Here is a 23029-nt window from a genome sequence, read left to right on the forward strand (position 1 = left end):
TCAAGTTGCTGTTACGAATGGCTGATTATGATCATGAAGGGTTGATTCTGATCATGAACAACTGATTATCATCATGAACATCGATTCTGATCATGAATGGCTAATTGTGATCATGAAGGGTTGATTCTGGTAACAAATCAACTGTCCACAAGAAGAGAACATGAGCAACGATAAGACCCTGTATGGTGCTAGCACCGGGCGAAAAATTTCAGATAAAGCAAGACTGCTAAATTAAAAAAATCATTCACATAATAGTAACAAGGCAAGTTTTATGTATTTAACTGGGTCAGTGACAATACCGGTGGCCATATTTACCCGAATATTACCTTTGTCATCTGAAATCTGTGTAATGCCCTCTGGATGGTACATGTATGCTTGCATGTTTTAGAACACCCGATATCACCTCTCATTGATCGGGTCACTCTTAGACTTTTTATTGTACATTTCTATTCTTTGTTATATGAAAGATGACTGAAAACCTGATTGAGCCGTGGGTGTTGTAATATGGTAAAATCACTTGTACATCGCTGTATTTTTTCTATGTTTTGTTGAGCAGTTATCCTACATTGTCATTAGATAAATATAACCAATAAATGTACCTCTGTATTTTTCAGGTACGGTAGCATCTACAATCATGTCACCAGCCACTACAATGCAACTGAACCTGACCTACCATCAGATGGAGGAAGTAGCCGATTGTGCGCGAAAACTAGCTCTACAGTGTGCAACCAAAGATCCTCAAAACTGTGCTTTATGTTCTCTTACTCTGTGTGAAAAGGACACAATGGCGTTCGAGACAGCTTACCAAATAGTCATAGATGCTGCGGCTCACGTCATGAATTCCAGTCAGTTATTTACTATCGCAAGATACATGGAACATCGTGGATATCCCAGCAGAGCGTACACACTTGCGTTATTAGCCATGAAAAATTTACAATTGGCCTACAATCAAGACACACATCCTGCAATCAATGATATCCACTGGGCGTGTGCTTTAAGTCATTCTCTAGGAAAAAATGAACTATCGCGTATGATTCCGTTATTGGTGGAAAATGTGCAGTGTGCTACTGTTTTGTCAGACATTTTACGACGTTGTACGCTGACGGCACCGGGGTTGGCAAGCCATGACGGCAAACGACGCGTTATTAAATTATTGTCATATGACAAACAACCTCTACGCCAGCTAATGGACGCCACTATGTATGCTTACATCAACACCACACATTCCAAATTAACACATATTAGTCCGCGACATTATGGAGATTTTATCGAGTTTCTGAGTAAAGCGAGGGAAACGTTTTTATTAGCACAAGATGGACATATTCAATTTGCTCAGCTGATAGAAAACATGAAATTAGTTTATAAAGGAAAAAAGAAACTGATGTACCTTATTAAGGAGCGGTTTGGTTTGTGAAACTTTTTACAGCATTAATAAATCGATGGACACCAATATAAAAAAGAACAATGATAATTTATGAATAATTTTAAATGTTACAGGGACCATTTTATTATGAAGAGAATTTTTGTCTCAGTGCTATTATTAAAAAAAACTTGCATCGTATGAACTTTTGTGTCAAATTTGAATGCAATAAATTTATTAAGTGTTATTATGTATGAATATTATATTATTATTATTATTTTTTTGTTATGGGCGTTTTGTAAAAAGAACGAACCTGTATTATTTCATTATTTAGTGTGGCATGAAAGATTTTTTGTTAGTGTTTTTTTTTTTTTGTCCGTTGTTTATTTTTGAATTTGTTTGAATTGAGAATCAGTTCATCATGTTAATGTTGTGTATGATAATATTGTAAGGTTATACACGGACATCTGTTTTAGTAAATGTTGTTAAAGGTTCATCAGAAATTATCACTATATTAATGTTATTGTCAAACAGTATTTGAGATAATTAGCAAACACTATTATATCTCACATTGACAGGACATTTACCCCGCCTTGTTCATTATACGTGGTTAAAATACAGATGTGACATCACCCTTTGATGTTGGCATACCATTATTTCAAAAAATCGTACGAGCAACTTGCCAATCATACATTATTTATACTAATGAAATATTGGACTCGCGTGACGTATTTCACTGTTAAAGCACGTGCGGAGTGTCTGTATTAAGACATTGCGTAATATATTTTAAAAACACTTGGGCCGTAGGCCCTCTTGTTGTTACAATATATTACTTAATGTCTTGCTCTCGACCATTAAACAATACATATAGCATAGCTTTAGCATTAGAGACAATATCTTAACTCCGAGATGGGGCTCTCGCACTGTTGACATGTATATGTTTACCCAACATATTTTTCAAAACTATTTAGTCTAGTTTCCATATTGAATTAATTTCACCTGCCATTTAGTTCAGCACATGCATATATTGATAAATTTAGAGCCTTACTTAAGTTTACAAATAATTTTACTTGTTAAGAAGAAATTAAATGCTTTAAGTACTCCAATCATCAAGGTGTCAAATGTATCTGTCAGTGTTACCATACCAGAAATTTATTTAAATCAAGAATTAGTCCCTACTGTAGAAGTATTAATTCACCTTACACTCATCAATAAATATTGTCTTCTAAATATTCAAACTCTAACATTTTCACGATTTTAAGAAATACAGGATAAATATGAAATCTAAGTTAGACATTTTCTGTGGGAAATTGATCATTTAATATTTTAGAATTATATGAATAAATAATTATAGATTTAGTATCTTGAAATGTGTAACCTCATTCCCAAATAGATTATTGTTGAATATGTTCCATTTGTTTATATCTATGACACATGGGGGTGGGGGGTATCCGAATGGTTAACAAGTGCGTGTTGCATCATTTGGTCTGTCATTGAGTCAAGTGGCATGGATTCGACTCGCTGCTTGCACGTGACGAGGAATAGGATCGCCTGTCCAACCTTGTGAGTTTTCTCTGGGTCCTCCCGTTTCCTTCCACTGCTAAAGACGTGCATGCAAATTAATGAAATAAAATTGAACTATATGTTAGTCCCGAAATGACCTAGTTTGTGTGGAGTGGAGCTTATCCTCTCTCTCTCTCTCTCTCTCTCTCACACACATTTTCCTCAATCTTACTGGCTGGCTTTTAGGAATTTCTTATATCAATATTGGATAATGTTTTATACTAATATCATGCTTATTGTCTGGCTCTTTATGTTAAAGTCTTAGTTAATCTGAATTTTGACTAAAGTATGATATACAAGGTTAAAGTCTTAGTTAATCTGAATTTTGACTAAAGTATGATATACAAGGTTAAAGTATTGAGTAACCTGAACTTTGACTAAAGTATGATATACAAGGTTAAAGTCTTGGTTAATCTGAAATTTGACTCAAGTATGATATACAAGGTCTGGATGAAAACGGAACTTTAACTGTTCTTTAAAATAATAGCTGTTCTGTGAAGAATACGAACAAGATTACCTCTAAAACTACCGGCCATGGATTACAGTCTAGCACATATAAAAATGTGGCTTCAGTGATAGTGTTGCATAGACTCATTATGTTACTAAAATTTATAAATACATTTATTAGGTGGTTAAAATCAAGTCATAATTTAATATTATTTATATACACACTATCTACCTTATCATCCTCGATAATTTATTGTATCTCGTTAGACCCTTCTACTCTGTGTGCATTTTATTTTTTATGGCAGTTGTTAAACTGATTGATTGGTTGGTTCTCGTTTTCAGACCCCATGGGAGTATCAGCTTAAACCCTCATAAAAAAATCCCTTTAAATATGATCGCAAGCCTTAAGTGTTATCTGGCGAGATACAATGGTTTAGCAAGAATAGGTTTTATAATGTAGTTATAACTTCCTATAATTAGAGCAATAACAAGCCCTTTATATCTCAGGTTTATATAGCTATTATATATTATACAAATAAACACTAGCATTAGCACTTTCACCTGGATAATAATTCAAAATAAAATACATCATTTATCTCAAATCTTATAGTAAGGCACAAGGGGAATATTTAAGCTCCTTGGAATTTTAAAACTTCTATAACTCATGAATGGATTGACCAATTTCTCTTGACTTTTGCATACCATCTAATTTGAACATCTATGAGTTTATGATAGATTTTTACCGGCTTATAATGATTTTGTACTCTTTGAAGGGAGTCTTGTGTTTTTCTACTCTTTCATGAAACACATGTATAACAACATTCATAAAGTATGCATCTTGGAATTCAATCTTAGAATCATTTTAAGATCTCCAAATAACAACAGTAATTAAATTATTTTGAAAAAAAAAATTGTGGTATTTTCCTTGAAATTATCTTTCATGTGCTACAAAGTGATATTAAAAGAATTGCCAATGTTTAAAGAATAAAGGTTAATGATGAAACTTGCTTATTTTGAATTTATTATATGAACCTGTTATGTAATAGAAATTAAAATGCTTTGAACTTAAAAACATATTATCTATGAACCTGGTGTGTAATTATGAATTAAAATATTTTGAACTAGGAAATCTTAAATGATATAAAATGCAACTAGAATTCTGGTGAATATCTAACCTCACATTATAATTTATTAGATTTGTTCACCCTCTATTTTTGTTCTTATTTCCATTGCAGCAAATTTTGAGACATGCAAAATTAATAATAAATTTTTGAAATATGAATGAACATAGTATTATATATCCATTTATGTATGTATTTATTTATCCTAATCGGGGGAAAGTCGTTCTGTTTCTCTATGGTTTTCATGTACATGTACCCTACAGACTAATGCGCTTTTATTTGTATATCTTCACTGTGTCAAGTGTTCTTTGTCCTACAAAATATTCATCATTGATTGTACTGAGTTGTCTGCCCATAAGTTATGAATTGACACCTAGCAACTATAATAAGATTTATCATACTATCATGTGCTCATTGCTGATATCATTCCAATCATAATAAGCTCTAATTTGTTGTTAGGAAATTGTTGTTGTGACTAGTAAATAGGAAATGCGGAAGGATGAAAAGATCATATGCAAGATAATAGGCCTATTTGTAGTATTTTCATGATAATTTCTTGTAGTTCAAATGAACACTAAAGATTGAGATGAGCACGGAAAACCACTTGAGTTAACTTCACTGTGACATATGGTTAACAGTTCAATACATTTGTTCACTTGATCAATCAATAGTTTTAAAACTCGAGTAAAACTTATTGTCATGGCCTGTGGAACATATGTAGAGTACAAGTAGCCACAGATATTTGTGTGGGGTCGGAGGTGTTAGATGGCCTAATGGTTAGTGCCTGCGCACTGTATCATAAGGTCGGTCATTGAGTCAACTGGCATGGTTTTGATTTCCCGGTTGTACAAGAAATAGGGTTGCAGTCCAACCTCGTGGGTTTTCTCCAGGTTCCCGATTCCTCCCACTGCTAAAGACCCCTACGCACAAGTGAATTATTGAAATAAAATTGAACCATATGTTAGTCCCAAAATAACCTGATTTGTGTTGAGTGGACGTTAAACCCCATTTCTCTCTCTCTCTCTCGTTTGGATTCTGAGACTAAAACAAGACTAGTTTTAGCTGAGTGTAGTATATCAACTAATGTAGGCTATTTGTACATGAACTTTATAATTGTATTGTTTGTTTTTCTCAATTTGCCTCTGATTTTAACATTTTTTTGTGTGATTTTTTTTGTTGAAACTGAATTCTCTAAATTAATCTTCCTTGTGCACATTCTACCTCAATGTCTTTTACATGATGCATAATCTCTTTTCTTTAATAAAGTCTCTTTCAGTTTATAGTTTTAACTGTCTAGGCCATTCAGTTTTAGCAATCAAAATAAACCAGTCTTCTCAACTCAAATCTTTATCTGTAATTTTCGCTATGTTTCCATATCATTTAGAGAAAGATGGAACATCTTCAATTTGGCTTGATAATTATGGGGGCTGTAATATGTCCCTTCTATTCTAATAGTGTATTTTTTACAAATATTCTTTCATGTGAGAAAATTAAAATTGTAAGAGCACTTGTCAAGTTTTGATTGCCAAACCTAACGACTGAGACAGAAAAATTTGGTCTCACAAGGCAGCATTAAGAAATGCTAAGGGAATTTATTCCGTCATGGCCAAATTGTGACCTGATTTTCAGGGATTTAGACATTTAAAAAAAAACAATCTGAAGCATATATTTGTTCATTATAGTTTGATTCATCCAGACCCATAATATTTAGCCAGGTCTGTCGGACAAATATGTTTTATATATGAACTTCAATGGTTATGCATATGTAAGCAATAAATTGGGTATATTCTAATATGACTGAACCTGTTTGAGACCGTTGTTTTCAAGATTATATCTTCTAATAAATGTTTTGTTATATTATTATATGTTATATTTATTGGGAATATGTCGGATTTAACAACAAATTTCTTCATTTGATATATAAAAGGATATTATGAAAAATAAAACTGAAAAATTTATATCTTAAAGATAAAGTTTCATCAATATGTGGTCTATTTTATAGTTGAATTAAGCATCTTAGACATTTTACATTAAACCCCCTGGACCTCTTCTTTATTACTTAATATTATTTTTCAATCTATATTATGATCTCTCCTTACCCTCCCTCACTAAAACAAACCCCTTAGCATTCCTACCCCCAGTATCTTATTAAATGCCCATAACTTTTTTCTAGTAATAGGTTTTGTTCAAAATTCCTCTCCTCACTGTAAGTCTTCTAAGTGTTGAATGTCCCTAAGTATCCATTGTGTCTATCTTTTCCCCTTTCTTTTCATAAATTAATTTACAACAATCCCCACATTCATAACCTGTATAAATCATTAGATTATAGAAAACTTTGTAATTTATGAATAATTACTGGATTGTTTCACAATATTAATAATTATTTATATAATACAGTAAGACCTCACAACTAAGGCCATAATAACTATGGTCCTAAGAGCAAGGCTTAGTTAAAAAAATTGTATGGATATGATGGTGTATTTAATGATATATGGTAAAGAAAAAAGATTTTTACCATTTGTGTGACGTGAATGTTGTGGTATGTGCTTTGATCTATTTTGTAAAAAGAGAACGATTATCAATGCCAATGAATAAATATTATGAAAACTAAATGTATGTGTGATGTATTAATTAAAGAACTATCAATGTACAGTTTGAGCGAATGATTCAAAGAGATTATTTCACTGTTATATGTTTGATATCATGAAATGTCTGTCTGTCTGCCTGTCTGTATAGAGCATAAATAAAAAATGTGACATATTCTGATATATGTGTTAACTTGTACTGTTTATTTTTTTAAAGTGTTAAAATCACCTGTCATCTATGAAATGTGGGAGTTGGATCTGTGTTACTTTGTGGGGTTTATTTTTTTGTTGTCTGTTTCTTTCCACTACTAAATAGCCAGTTTTTCTTCCCATCCAAACGACCAAACACTTCTCCCTGTTGGGCCCTCTATCGACAATAACTCAATTATCAGAGATTGTTGTAATTGAAATTCATGACAATAATTCAAACAAAGAACACCAGATGATGACTTGTGCTGTTAAGCTGTTCATGAGTCTCTACAAATTTAATGTAATACTATAGAGGTCACCAAGTCTTATTGAGGTGGATACCTTCATAATGCTACCTGGTTAAACTTGGAATGCTAATTTTATCTATTGCTATACTATACATAAAGCCATGTTCCTGAAGTAACGACTGCGAGTTCTACAGCATCTAGACGTTGCTATATGCCTTGGAATTCCCGAACTACGTTATCTCTCTTTACCGCAGACACAGGGGAGGGTTGAGGGGGGCAAATGCCCGGGGGCGGTAAATTATCCCAGAAATATTCAAGGGGGGTCATGGGGTCTGATATAACAAATCACCGGCCTTCCCCTAAACTTGTGTAAACTGATCATATACTCTTCCCAAAAAGTAGGGGAAATTCAGAAACAATACAAAACTGCGCAAATGCACTGCTGTTTTTATTAGAGGTAACCAGTGTATGTTAATAACAGGCCAATTGCCTACACATGAACATAAACAGTTCATATGGGCGGCTTATCTGACGGCTCCATTTAACTGGCAAAGAGATACACTCTCAAAAGTGAAAATGGACGTTTTTGTTTTTTGTCTTAATAATGAGTAATTGCTCCACCAATCCTCAGACATTCAGCAATTCGTCGTGGCATGCTCCTAATCAACCGTCCAGTCACGATTTGGGGCAATCTGACCCACTCCTCTTGCAGTGCCACGGCCAATTCTTGCAGTGTTGTCGGTTGACGTTGACGTCGACGAACACGTCTCCCGATCAAATTAAACGTAACACACTAAAGCAAAGCTACGCTAAACAGTAAATCTTATAGAAGAACCGACAGGAAAGCAAACATGGATAGGATAAACCAGCAAGCGGCAGTTTTCATCAACCCTTCCTTGAGTGTCAAATTTTGACAATGAACCCCTCCCACGTGTATGGCGCTATTGCGTGTCGCACATGCAGCTCAGTGATTCTGTTGGGACAATAAGTTCTTCATCTGTGAACATACTATCAAAGCATGTCAAGTGTCCATGACTACTTATCATATCACAACCTGCATAGGTATTTGCATTTCAATATCCCCTACTTTTGTTTTGAAGAGTATATTTCAGCAAATATAGAGTGTAGAATTACTGAGCATAGTGAGGCACTTGTTTTAGTAAATATTTATTTAGATAAAGTGTTCATTGTATAATCAAATACAATATTCACAACAAAGCAATTACAGTACGCAGGGGGGGGGGGGGTACTGAAATTTTTGCCGTGGGACGTCACATAGGCATGTGAGAGCTCTGCAGAGACGTGAACAGTAGCGTCCAATCAGAGGTTGTGACAAAAACACACTCAAATCAAGCATGGCGACCTCCACGGAAACCTTGACATTGAACGAAACTTGAACATTGCAACTCGATTATCACAGGCGGACATTTTAGCTGAAAAGTGGGTGACTTGGTGTCCGCGATGACCGAGGAATCTGATAGGTTCTCAAGCTGAGTCAGTACCCAAACGAAATTAGTGCCGAATTATGCGGGGTATTACGTGAAGGGATTGATAAGATGTACTGAGTTAAAGTGAGATCAAGCCTTCTATTGAAGATCACATAGAGCTAGAATAATGTAATTGTTTAAGACAGCACCTTCGTGTGTTTGTGGGATTGGACAGCTAGATTTTGGCTATTTAGGTACCCTGCAGAATGTCTGGTGATCCAAATAATATAGTAGTTGTTCTTGGTATCCAGCATCAGTAACAAAAGGACCCTTTCACTGCTGAGCCTTTTCTTTGAAAAGTGACCGCCCATCAATTGTCACATATCGCGATACTTGTATTAAAAACATGGGTTGATAAAAAATAATACACTTTATTTCTTTTTATTAGGGAGGTGTGGAGGCAAAGGCGCAATCTGTTTCACAGAGATCTTCTAATTGTAGCGGCCTAGCGAAAATTCACTGCTGACCAGTGTGGCAAAGGCGTGAAAGGTTCTCGCCGTAGACAAAACATAATGAAGAAATACTGTCCGCGCATTGCAATTGTTTAAATTTGCAATATTAATTATGTAAACATCATGTAGTAATACTATATTGTTAATGAAATAAAATGAAAAACCACACTGCCCTTAAAAGCGATTCATCAATATAATTTACATATTTTAGCAGTTTCAATCGCTCGCCAGATGTTTTTACCGTTATGAAATACCAGCTACATATGGGTATTTACAACTGGGGGTTCATTTATTCCTATATCTGAAAATAGAGAAATGCAATGATTTCTTTTTTATTCATACGCATTGTGTTTTACATTTGGCACGATATGCATTTGAAATATTTTACATTAAGCCCAAATATTTCCTGGGTTTTTTTTCCGAATACTATCTCTTCAAGAGTTTCAAATACATGAATACACTTAATGAATCGAACTATTACTTGAAGTTTAACATAAAGAAACAAAATATTTCTCCAACGTCGATGCATATAGTGTTAAAGATGCATTATAAAAGATTTATAAAAAGAGCTGGTCGTTTTTGCAATAATAGTTCAAAAGTAGATTATATAAAATGAATATAGTGAACATTTCAGCCAAATTACTTTATTATGATGGAAGTTATGAATTTGAAGTTTAAAAGATGTAGCGTAAATTGTTTATTATCGTAGCAACGGTACTAGACAATCTAGACTAATTTTTAAATCTCATGGGTGTTCTAACTGATTTAAATCTCGGTCATCCGATACATGCTTGCCATGTGAATTAATGTCTAAATAATAGTTTATATAACATTTGAAGCCAAAATAAAGACCTGCAATAGGCAGGCAGATTAAGCTCTTGCATAATGCATCTTTAAAGACCTAGTGCGATTGTCGAAATTATTATGGGATTTTCCCATTCAATGGAATATCAATTTTTGGTATTAATAAAGCAACTCAGAGTTTCTAACTAACGACAATTAGCCGTTTGTTTGTAAAATAAATATCAATATAAACCCAATGAATAAATAGGAAGTTTAAATGGCTGCTAAGCTCTGAAAGAAAGCATCAAATATGCGTAACACCAAGTCTCCATAAGCGAGGTCAAACTGTGGTGTACACACGTGGAAGCCAGCTAGATGCAGATGTCTGGTATATGTATTCTAATAATATGGGATTAGGTATCCCTCAATATACAACTTACTAAAGAGTTGGTGAGTACCGGTTTTAGGCAATTCTGCAAGCAGGATGATGAAATGTTAGTCTGTTAGTTGATTGGTTCTAATCACAGATGCTGTTATTACACTAGGGGTTTGATTTTGGGTTTTAGAAATGGTTAAATTGTTATGGTGTTATATTTAAAATGGAACTAGAGTAGAAATTTTATATTCATACAATACGGATCTCATCAAGAATCTGGAAGTCCCCAACCTTCTCACGTTATTGTCATTAGGTCTTCTCTACGGGCATTGCGCCAAATAGAAATTGCGTTCAGGAATGATTAAGTCGCTCTGAGCAAATCCGTATTTGTATTGGTGCAGCTGGTATCATGAAATGCTGGTTTCATACCCGTAGAGGTTCTAATAACCCGTAGTAAGTGATGTTATACGAACACTTAACATCCATTTCCGGAATTGTCAATATTTCGATTGCCGTGGGAGAAACTTCAGATCCCATTCGAAATAATTTGGTATTTTCCAGATGCTGTTATAGTGTTCGTTTTTTGGAACTGATATGAAAGAAACCCTTATTTTCCTTTTTGTTAAAACCAGTCGTCTGCTTACTCTACTACTTTATAAGAAGATTCAGAGCAGATAGATCTCTTACTTTAATAACACAAATGTACCGAATTTCACTGCAACGCACAATGATGAATAGTCGGAACTGATGCAATTTTATTACAGCAAAATTCGCATGAGACCGCGTACACATATGAAATACAGGTTTCAAATGTATCCGGGCCATTTTGAAACAATACAATGAGCTAAATCTATTTGTTAAGGCCAGCTCAATTTTTATCAAGGTCGCTGAGATGTAAATAAGGTTCGGACATGTGATTGTTGGCGAGATTGTAGGTTATAAAGGGTAAGCATTGGGGCTAGGTCCAGGGTTAAGGTTAGAGTTGGGATTAACGCTAGCCCTGTTTAATTTAGTGACCTATGACGGAAAATTGAGCTGGCCTTATCATTTAGCACTAACCAAATACACAGGCCAGAATCTGATTTGAGGTAACGGACTCGTTGTGACTGACAATCCTTAAAATCACGTTGTCTACCCGCAAAATGATCTTAACTACTTGACATAAAAAAAGTCTTTATTAATCTCAAATGTTAAGTAATAAAAGCAGGACAACATTTAGTTTGAAATGATTTTAGTCTTCTGACATATAAACTATAGATTCTATTCTATATATTATGTAAGCCGGATATGACATAAAGCGGGATAAATGAAACGGTGGGTGTTTAGATCGTCAATGGTATTAAAGGTTGAAGAGGAACAGTGTTAGTTGTGGATTGGTCTTCATCATCTGCAACTACAAGATTAGTACAATATTAGGGATGTAAGTTTATCACTATAGAGAACAAAAACTGTATTCAAACTGAAATGCATATATATATATATATATCCAGTCTCCGTATCAAACTAAAGCAAAAACATGTCATGCGAATATGTCCGCATATAATTTGTATTTGGTCATCAGTTGATCAATATGGAGATTTGCGAACCCAGTAAATAATGATACTTGATCTGTTACTATTGTATAGCAATTTGAAATGACGTACACCTCAACCTCGGTGGAAGTACACATTAAAAATAAAGCTATTTCCCACACAAACAAGATTGGGCGGAATAAAAAAATACAACCCCGGAACGAAATAGGCTACTGTAAAACATCGATTTTAAAAAGGAAGGCAAAAGCTACTCCGATGTTATTTATGAATACGTAAACCAAACGATTTTTAAGTTTAATGATTTTTTCATTGGTCCACAGCTTGCATTTTAACTCCATATAAGAATGGGTATAAGAATATGGGATAATAATAATAATAATAATAATAATAATAACGATGATTACTGTAGATGAAAGACAATGCTAGGTGGAACGTTAATTTGGAATTATTTGTTTCTAAGAAATTAAAAGCAAAGCAGAACATTAATTATTATTTTATGCTTTAGCTTATAAAAGCCGAAAAGAAAGCATTGTATTGCAATTTCAGAATGATACATACCAATTTCTTTTTCTTTATAAACTTCATCATTTTCATTAGGCCAATGGAGGCCAACACATAACTGATATACAACAGAGCCTACAATAGCTCCAAAATGAGATCCAAATACAGGCACCCAGAACCAATTATAATCCCGAAAACTGCAACACAAATATATAATTACCTTTATTTATGTATCAGCATTATCATCCTTTGATGAATTTATTACTCATACAATATTACTTAAAGACCCAATACCACTCTTGTTGTAACTGAATAATATGTCCCAATCTTTATTCTGGTCAACAAATTGTACTATTTTACAATATTCCAATTAATTGATGATACAAATTTCATCTTAACACACCTAATTTAAAAAATTGGAAAAATTCAACTAAATGATTTGAAAAGCCTGACGTAAAGCTTTTCAAATGTGACTTGGATTTAAAAATATTTTTGAACCCTTTTGACAAGTAAAAAAGGATTTAATGGATAATTTACACCACAGGTAGGACTCTAACACATCTAGTACTTAGAATAAGGCTATTTTTTTAATTTTCTGGAGCTGTCAAGCCAGCAAGAGTGTTATTGTCCCTTTAACAGTAAATTAAACTCAAATATATAATTGTCTAACTCATTTTAGGAATAAATAGACAAATATTTGTTGTAAAAAAACAACAACTTCAAACAGACTTCATGATAATAATCTTTAGCTGGGGAAATGTAGTTGATTCGCTGTCTTTGCGTCAACATTTCATACATTTTTTTCCCTGGTAAGAGATAGAGAGGTGCGGGGTGGTGGTAGTAAGAATTGTCCACAAATTTTATATACAACCATAGGTAAGGCGGGTTAAGTTTTATCTTAGTAAAGTTAGTCAGGTTTCAATGCAGGTGTAAAGAAATCTGTTTACTGGAAACATATAATAATCGAATGTGTACCTGAAGGGTTCTGCTCCCCAGCCGGCAACCGCAGTAAATATTCTTGGAGCGAGATCACGAGCAGGATTTATGGCATAACCACAGTTATATCCAAAGGTCATACCGATAGCTACGACCACTAATCCTATACTGATTGGTGCTAGACCGGTAGGTGTCTTCATATTTCTGTCATCTGTGATGGCTAATACACATATTAATAATAGTGCTGTTCCAAATATCTAAAATTAATAAATTAATAAATAATTTTGTGAGATACCTGCAAGGAAAACGTCTAGTCGTTCGGATGGAACGAAAAGTCGAGTTCCCGAGTGCTCACCTGATCACCAAAACCATTGAGAGTTGAAAGGTGCGCTTGAGGATAAGTTGACCAAATACCCGCTGTGGCTGTTGACCCCTGAGTCTCCCTCACACCTCCATCAAAATTATTAAGAGCATCTGAAAATAATTAATTGAGTATAAGTATGTATTGTTATTCTAGAGAAAGTTTGGTTCTTTATAATGACGCAGGGCAGAGGGTCTGGCAAGGGAGAACGTATAATCGTTGGGATGGGACAAACAACCGATGTCTCATGTACACATTGGCGTGCACGTAAAATATTCCTTGGCATTAAGACTTCGATATAATAGTAGGCCGTAACACCTATGTCCGTGCAAAATGTCCCTCATAGCATAGCACATGTTGTTATGTATGCCCGTCATCGTTCGCCCAGGAGAATAGTACTTTAAACCCCATTTCATTTCATTCATTTCGTCTATTTTTAAATCCAAATCAAACGTTGTGATAAAAATAATAACGAACTGTTTTGCATGTTTGTACACTTTCAGCATTGTGCCAGTTTTTTTACAATATATTCCCAGTTGTATCTTTCTTAAGTACTCGGTGCCATTATTACCATGCCACTTTGACCTGTGCTAATCATTGCCGTCCGAGCACCACCTACGTCACTTGGTGCTAGTAACCAAAGCCGACCTAGGGCATGCACTTAAAATATGCAATGGATATAGTGTCAACCTTAGTATAAATCCACAAATCGTTCAAATTTGGGGAAAATTTGGAATTAACAGCAAAGTCAATGGACAAATTAATGGTGGTTTGCACCCAAATGTTTTAAAATAGAGTAGCCTCCCCTACGTTCAATCTGAAGCTTAAAATTACATTTGGTGCTAGTAACAAAAGCCGACCTTAAAATATGAAAAGGATATAATGTCAAGCTTAGTATAAATCCTCAAATCGTTCAAAGTTGAAGAAAAGTTGGAGCCGGGCAGAGAGACCAGAATTAACATTAAAGTCAATGGACAAATTAATGGCGGTCTGCCACCAAACGTTTTAAAATAGAGTAGTCCCCCCTCAGTTAAATTTGAAGCTTAAAATGACATCACCCGAACCCTTTTCTAGACATTTTAAAGAAAATAATAACAAATTAAAATATTTAAAAAGTACATTAAAAAATAAATTTACTATTTTTGATATAAGATGTACACCAAAATGGCCACCGTACGCAATTTCGGATAAGAGAATGTAAAGATCTGAAAATACAGTATATATACGTATATATAGGCGATTTTAAATGACAGAAAAAAGCGTTTCGTTCCGTTCAAAAATTCCTGCAAATACTGGTATTTGTTTGTACAACTATTCTACGCAAGAGGGTGGGAACCGGAAGGGGGTGCTGTGGGGTGCTGTGGGGGGGGGGGGGGGTAATTTGAATCTTACCCACCCGCCCTTCTATGCTTTAATCACATTCTTTAAATATAACAATATTTCTTGCGAATGGATTTTGATAAAACATGGAATGTACACGCACAATAGAACACTATCCGATTAAATTTAATTGACCTAATGCAATCTGATTGGTCGAGGATTTGAAACGATGTCGTTTGACTCTCAGTAAATGGATATCGATTAAGCTTTGAAGATACTCAATTATTACAGTGGAAAAAGAATTGAAATGGGCTTTCATGTCCTACTGTTCTGCCCGACTGGGCCAAGAAGACGTGCATACGCCAAACAGTGTGCTATGGCCTACCCTTATATACGACTATACGTTGTCTCTTGTCAGTCGTACACCACAGACAAGGGAAAACCACGCCGGAAAATCCAGATGAACTTTCCTGGTCAACACAGGGATCACTGAGCCACCGTGGCTTCCCAGTCGAAACCGAACAACGTGTGACTTGATTGATTCTTTTAAAAGAAATAACAATAATTCTATTGCGCTACTTCAACAACAGAAGTGCTTTACAATATGATACATCCAAAGATAGGATAAAATACAAAAATAGAAATGACAAAAATTAAGATCTGTTAAATATAAAATAAATTTGATCTAAAATATGTATAACAACAGAAATAGAAATGACAAAAGTTAAAATCTGTTAAAAATAAAAAAATTAAAATAGATTTGATCTGAAATATATATAACAACAGATAACTTCAGGAGCTAGTTAAAAGCTTTCTTAAACAGAAAAGTTTACGTTAACTCTCAAAAACGGGTAAGGACACGCTGCTGCGAATAATATAAAGAAGTTTATTGCATAGCTTAGGTGAAGCAACTGAAAAGGCTTATAAACATAGATATAAACATATGATATTCCTCGTGTCTCTGATGATCACTTACCTGTGTATACAAAAAACACCGTTACTGAGGCTACAAACGATCCTAAATATTGACCTAACATATAAACAGGCACTTTTCTCCACGGACATTTCCTTAAAATAGCCGTAGCTAATGTAACAGCTGGGTTTAAATGTCCACCTGTAATTATAAATAAATCATCAGTCTACAATAACAACAATACTATATGTATTATAAAATCAAGAAATTAAAAATGAGGACGTATATTGTCGTTATCTCCGCCCGTAGAACGTCAGAGCTCTTGTGGGTCATAATTGCAGTTGTCCAAATAGGAAGAAAGTGATCGAAATTTACGAATGTTGCGATTGAAAATTTCAGAGTTATCTCCCCATTTACGTCCGGACTTAAGGAGTTTTCGGAACAGAGTTCTTGATAGATATTTTATAAACTCGGTGAAATGTTCATGTATAAGCAGGAATCCTGTCGAATATTCAGATAGTTTAATTTCAGAGAGTTTTTTGGGGAGTTATCCTTCCGTTTTCATTTTCGTTTCGTCTCGGTAAATTTCTATCGATTTCATTTCGTACTTTACAGGTACCCGCTCAAGCAAGGGTTCAGAATTCGACCTTAACAGGATTGGCTTTTCTGGTAATTTTGTACTGAATGGACGATAACTGACCTGATATACCACCAGCAACATAAACCCCCATTGTGACGCCAATACCCCAACTCCAGTATATAGTGGACGGGGAACCAGCTTTACCGCCACTTAATACAAGTTGAGCTACAGAACCTTCTCCAAAACACTGAAAATACACAAAAACACACACATATATACTATTCAAAAAAAGTAGGGGATATTTGATTTGGGGGGCATAATACTAAAATATGCAAATGACTACGAAAAAAGTCACTATAGAACCTAACAGAAGAAACATTTCCAGTTACATGTGACGCCCAAACGCACCAATAGCTACCGCATGGAATGCAGGTGATGCTTGGGATCATCATGGGGGTCCAACCCAAGATTTGCACGACTCTGACTTTGAATGTTACAGTCATTGTGGCATTGAATTCCAGGGTGGAAACATCAGTTTAATTGTTTTAGTGACCAGAAAACAAATTTTGATATGCGTCGGCTTACCCAAAATGAAAGGTTACGTGCCCTTGGCATGCTACAGATCGGCACAACACAGGCGGTTGTGGCGCGGACGATGAATGTTTCTCAGTCTGTCATAAGCAGGCTATGGTCCAGATACCGTGATACACAATCTGTACAGGACAGACCACGCTCAGGTCGACCAAGGGCGACAACTCAAGCCCAGGATCGATTTATCCGTACCTTGGCCTTGAGAAATCGTGTCATCACAGCAAATCAGATCAGCGCTCGTCTTCAAACAGACACTGGTGTGAGAGTGAGTGGCCAGACGATTCGGAATCGACTGCATAGGGGTCACCTTCGCGCCCGACGTCCTCGCGTGATCCCTTGTTTGAGAGATCATCACATTCAGGCAAGACGTCGTTGGTGTAGGGATCGTCAACACTGGGATAATCGACGCTGGAGCAATGTGATGTTTTCAGATGAGTCAAGGTTCACTGTTTATTTTTTGGACAGACGTAGGAGGGTGTGGCGTCGTCGAAACGAGCGCTTCCAAGACGTTAACATCATCAGACATGATCGATTTGGGGGTGGTTCTGTTATGGTGTGGGGAGGCATCACTGTTGCTGGAAGAACGGCTTTACATGTTGTTGCAGGGCGTGTTACAGACCAGTACTACTGGGACAACATCTTGGCAGTCCATGTTGTGCCGTTCGCACGACGTCATGGCCGCCGTTTCATATTCCAGGATGACAACGCAAGATGTCACAGGGCCAGGATCGTTACAGGTTACCTCCAACAACAGAACATCACCACATTACCTTGGCCAGCACTGAGTCCCGACCTCTCCCCCATCGAGCATGTCTGGGACATGCTTGGACAGAGGTTACGTCAACGTCAACAACGTCCTGCCAATGTCCAAGAACTTGCTGCTGCGTTGCAACAGGAATGGGACAATCTGGACCAAAATGACCTTAGACGTCTCATTAGGAGTATGCCACGTCGGATCAATGCTTGTTTGGCAAACAGAGGAGGATTTACCCGTTACTGACTTGGTTGTGATGCTGTGGTAACTTTGCTGTTTGACCCCGGGTATCATTTTACCCTTATAATGGTCAGTCTGTGCCTTACTTAGTCTAACGATCATTGGAATAAATCGATGAATGTGAACTTCATTTCATTTTGTCATTTGTTTCTTCGTCAGTTTCATTAGGTGACTTTAATAACACTTAAAAATTAAATATCCCCTACTTTTTTTGAATAGTATATATATATATATATATATCGTGTGAAGAAAACATTGAAAATACACAAAAATATATATATATTTCGCGATAAAAAACATTGGAAATACACAAATATATATACATGTATATATGTATCGCGCGAAAAAAACCCATTGAAAATACAAAAAAAAAAATAAAATATCGCGAGGAAAAAAAATTGAAAATACACAAAAAAATACATATATCTCGACGAAAAAACATTGAAAATACACAAAAATATACATATATCGCGTGGAAAAAAAAGTCTCAAAATTGAAATTTCTAGTTCAAAACGTTTACGCTTCAGTTAAAATACATTGTGAATTCTGATTCATTCTATTATATTATTATGACATTTTGTAAAATATAGCAATCTACACTGTAAAAAATATCCATTTTTGATGTGGCCGAATTCCGTAGTTTAACACCTTTTTTCTGTTAATCGAAGGATTTTTTGGTAAAATTGTGTTAAAAGCATGAATTATTTCTTCAAATTACGTGTTTTATATATTTCTGTGGAATATTCAGTATTTAACAGGAACTTTCCGTGAAATTTAGGGATAAAATGTTTTATTCCCTTCTATAATGGACTTAATCCTGTTATTTTACGGAATAAACGGTGGAATGACAAGGAAGTTCCGTGAAATTTAGGGATAAAATGTTTTATTCCGTTCTGTAATGGACTTAATTCTGTTATTTTATGGGATAAGCGGTACAACGATAAGTAATCATATACATATATAATCATTTATATAATGATCATGTTATAGTATTCATTTCAATGGATTAACCATAATATGAAGAATCATATTTTGTAACGTTTGGTATATTAATTGAAATGTATATCTAATTTCCATTATTTATAAGATCTATAAAGTGTATTGTTATTCATCATACGGAAATCAAATTGTAAGTTTTTTCATAAATATGTAAAAATATGTTTTAATGCCTCGTGTGGTAAGGTTGTAATATCTGGTAATCAAGCAGGCTTAAATTCAGATAGTACAACCCGTTGGCCAGTGTAAGTCAGGTTGTCTCTATAGCAGAGTCTACCACTGAGAGCCTCCAACCAGTGGCGGGTTGTGATACCTTGCTCTCGATTCATAAATTTGCGAAAAGAGGTTATGTTTAAAGATTATCTGCGATATCACTTCGGTGGAAGCGGACGTTAGATAAAGCTATTTGACGCACGGGTATAAAGTCAATGGTTAATTCAATGAAATTTTTATCATCTTCATGCTCAGGAAAGAAAATTTACCAGGATTTTTTTTTCTGAATTTGAAAATGGAATTTATGTTAATTGAAGGAATTTCTGTAAATTACAGGAAAAACAAATACGGATAAAATTTTCCTGGTAATTTTTGTTTCCGGAATTTTTTACGTTTTTTCACGGAAATTTTTGTTACAGTGTATCATTTCATTAATTTTTTCTCCATGAACGGTTTCAGTCAATTATTAATGAAGGCGTTCATAGATAGTAGTAAGAGATGAACTAGCTCTTTCAGGTAATTGTATTGTCAGGCATCATTAGTTTTTAAATGATGATTAATTTATACAGACCAGAGTCAGGCATGGTGAGCATGTTTTAAATCGTTCAAGCTTAAATGTATTTATCAAACTGATACCATCATAATATGTCTAATTTTAACCCAACTCATTAATTCTTAATATTGTAGCATCCCATACGTAACTAATGCTCGAAAACTGAATAGCTAGATACTTCTCCGCAGGTTGCGTGATTCTTGTGATCAGAATGGTATAGCCTCTTTTAAACAGGAAAGGTAATTCTGCTATCAGTAAGTTACAACTTCCGCTCATTAAATATATATTTGTCTTTAAAACTGTGAGGAAACCAGGTTATCTAGTAAGAAGCAGAGTTATGCTGACGGCTCTTTTTGCGTGAGGAATAAGATCCTGTTGAGGTCATTTGATCGGGGGGGGGGGGGGAAGAAAACTCAAATCTATGACGCAAAGTGCGTCATTGCATCAACTTACTTAGCCCCTCTTAGGAAGGCGCCCATACTCATTGTTAAAGATACATTATGTAAGAGCTTATTCTGCCTATTGTATGTCTTTATTTTGGTTTCAGATGTTATGTAAATTATTTTAGGCATTATAATCAACTCTCTAGACAACCGGCTGACAGAGATTTAAATACATTAAGACGCCCGCGAGATATAACAATTTAACAAATGGACAAACGGGACTAAGTATCGATTGTCCAGCTCCGTTGTCACGATAATAAAAACCTGCGCTACGTCTTACAATACCCATAACGTCGGCCAGAATAAAGTAATTGAATCGACAATATCTCGGTTCAGAGTGAAGCAATTTGACTGAATTTTTCTGCATATTCTGTTGTCATTATCTATTTTTTTTAATTATAAAAGCGAGAACTGTTATCTTACCCCTATAAGTACATCCCCGTTATCACAATGGTAACGGGCCTCGAGCTCTAAAGAGCAGGTGTTGGACAGCATACGAAAAGAAATGAGGGAAATTTTGCCCGGGGAGCGGCACTATCGCCTACTCTTATATCGAATTCCAACTGCCAAGGGATCTTTTTACGTGCATTCCAATATATACACGGGACCTCGGTTTTTCGTATCACCCGAAGGACTAGACAGCTGTCCTTGTCAGGTCCTCCATTCTGCACCACTGACAAGGGGAAACCACGTCGGAAAATCCTGATGAACTTTCTCGGCCAATGCAGGGATCGAACACCCGACCTCCAGGCTAGCGATCCAACGTCTTAACCACCTAGCCACCGTGGCTCCTGGACAGCATGCGGTCTTGCTAACTCATTTTATGAACCAAATATTGTCGTATAAGGCGGAATTCTGTTGCTGGACACGTCTTCGAATACGAGATAGTGGAATACGGTTACTTGAAAAACTTGAAACCCTCATTCGATCTAATAAGATGTTACCCGCACTTCCCTGTCTGGATATAATGTCATCTCTGATCATCGACTTCCGTAATGCCGAGATTTGGAACAGTGCTGGAGGATATAAAATCTACTGAAAATTGACAGTTAATGGAAATCACGCCATTTGACTCGAACATAAAAAGAGTAAAAAGATACAATTTATCAGTATTGATCTGTCTTGTGTTAACAAACCAATTTAGAATTTTTAACAGTTTGACGACTTTTTTTATATTCCATAGTAACCTACATTCAATGTGAAGAAAACTTTCAAGACCTGTCGCATTAGTTCAATTACTTCCTTCTTGTAAATCGTTGTTTTGATTTTCATTTTGTGTCAAGTCATTACAGGCCCTGGACTCTACACCGCTGAGGGCGCTTACAGCTGGCCTTGGGATCTATTTACTTGTTTTGATATTTGCTATTTATTTCTGGCAATGTCTGTGTAGTTTGTATTAAACAAACACAGGTTTACCCGCACTTAACTATAATAGTTGTTGAGTATATTTAGACTTTACATCATCGATATGAAATAGTTTGTTGTTAAGGCTATAATACTCCCCGACTGTGAGTCACACGTATAGGCCGTGGTCTGAAATTTCTAGCTAGCTTGCTTCTGTTTCTCCGTTCCGACCATTTTCGGGTGGAAAAAAAACTACATCATCTAATTCTTCTAGTATTACTTTGTAGTGTCACACAACTTTTCTTTTATCAGTTCTTTGACGTTTGATAGAAAACGTAAATTAAATATGGGCTTACTTGTCAATGTGCAATGGTATTTGAATTTCGCGGTGACTCGGTTTAAACAGATCACGTGACATAATTGGCCAATCAAACATACACGACAAAAAGTTCAACAGGTCATGCGGTGAAAGGTCACCTGCTCTTTGTTTACGTTTTGATATTAACGGTACATGGCGAAAGGATAGCTAAAGTAAAACTGCATAGCTCGAGTACATTTTGTTATAACACTGAGCTAAAACCGTTCACTGCGACAAGCTGGGAAAAATTTAAGGTATGTGCTAACCAGTGGATCAAATTAGATGGAAATGTGCCAGAGACAAATGCCGATTTGCTGGACAAAGCTGAATCAGAACTCCAGTCAGGAATGTGCAGACAAAACTCTCACTGGACTGGGGTATGGTAGAGGCTACTAGGCCTACTTATCACATTCCACGTTACCAAACTGTGTATGAAACATTATCACGATTCCTAAATTGTTGAAGAAAGTGATGTTTAGAAACAAGCAGCAGCAACAAAAAAAAAAAAAAAAAATAATAGGTCTGGTTAATTTGTTTAAGGGGATCGGATCATATCTTAACATTTTCCCCATTTTCTTGCAAATGCAAGCTGATGAATATATTCTCCCAAATGCATGACAACCCAGACCAAGGACTACTCCGCCCAAGACCACTCAGACCAATAGAGAAGTCCACTCAGTCAAAGACAGAAGACCACTATGGTTAAGACTGTACTGTCATCATTATTGAGGTGAAATACAATGTGCAGTACTCATACCCAACAAGTTGTTATGGAGAGAGAGA

At 35.5% G+C, this 23029-nt stretch overlaps 2 protein-coding genes across 5 annotated transcripts in view; one reads left to right on the forward strand and one right to left on the reverse strand.

The window, feature by feature from the left end:
- The window catches only part of LOC126818461 (zinc finger SWIM domain-containing protein 5), a 40222-nt gene extending 32965 nt beyond the window's left edge, over positions 1-7257 (forward strand). The window contains exon 16 of the mRNA XM_050545886.2: positions 615-7257. Within this exon, the coding sequence (XP_050401843.2) occupies positions 615-1414 (800 nt within the window). The 3' untranslated portion in view covers positions 1415-7257. The remainder of the gene's footprint in view (positions 1-614) is intronic.
- A 2094-nt stretch (positions 7258-9351) lies between these two features.
- LOC126818471 (aquaporin-7) overlaps positions 9352-23029 on the reverse strand; it is a 28602-nt gene continuing 14924 nt past the window's right edge. For 3 of the 4 annotated variants that reach the window (XM_050545913.2, XM_050545914.2, XM_050545915.2), the window contains exons 3-8: positions 16875-17001; positions 16238-16375; positions 13936-14054; positions 13620-13837; positions 12702-12841; positions 11468-12004 (exon numbers count right to left, since the gene is read on the reverse strand). In XM_050545913.2, the coding sequence (XP_050401870.2) occupies positions 11934-12004; positions 12702-12841; positions 13620-13837; positions 13936-14054; positions 16238-16375; positions 16875-17001 (813 nt within the window). In that variant the 3' untranslated portion in view covers positions 11468-11933. Of the gene's footprint in view, positions 9754-11467; positions 12005-12701; positions 12842-13619; positions 13838-13935; positions 14055-16237; positions 16376-16874; positions 17002-23029 lie in introns of those variants that run through there. The other variant, XM_050545916.2, reaches the window with a different exon arrangement.

Source organism: Patella vulgata, chromosome 4 (genome assembly GCF_932274485.2).
Source record: "Patella vulgata chromosome 4, xgPatVulg1.2, whole genome shotgun sequence".
NCBI lineage: Eukaryota > Metazoa > Mollusca > Gastropoda > Patellidae > Patella > Patella vulgata.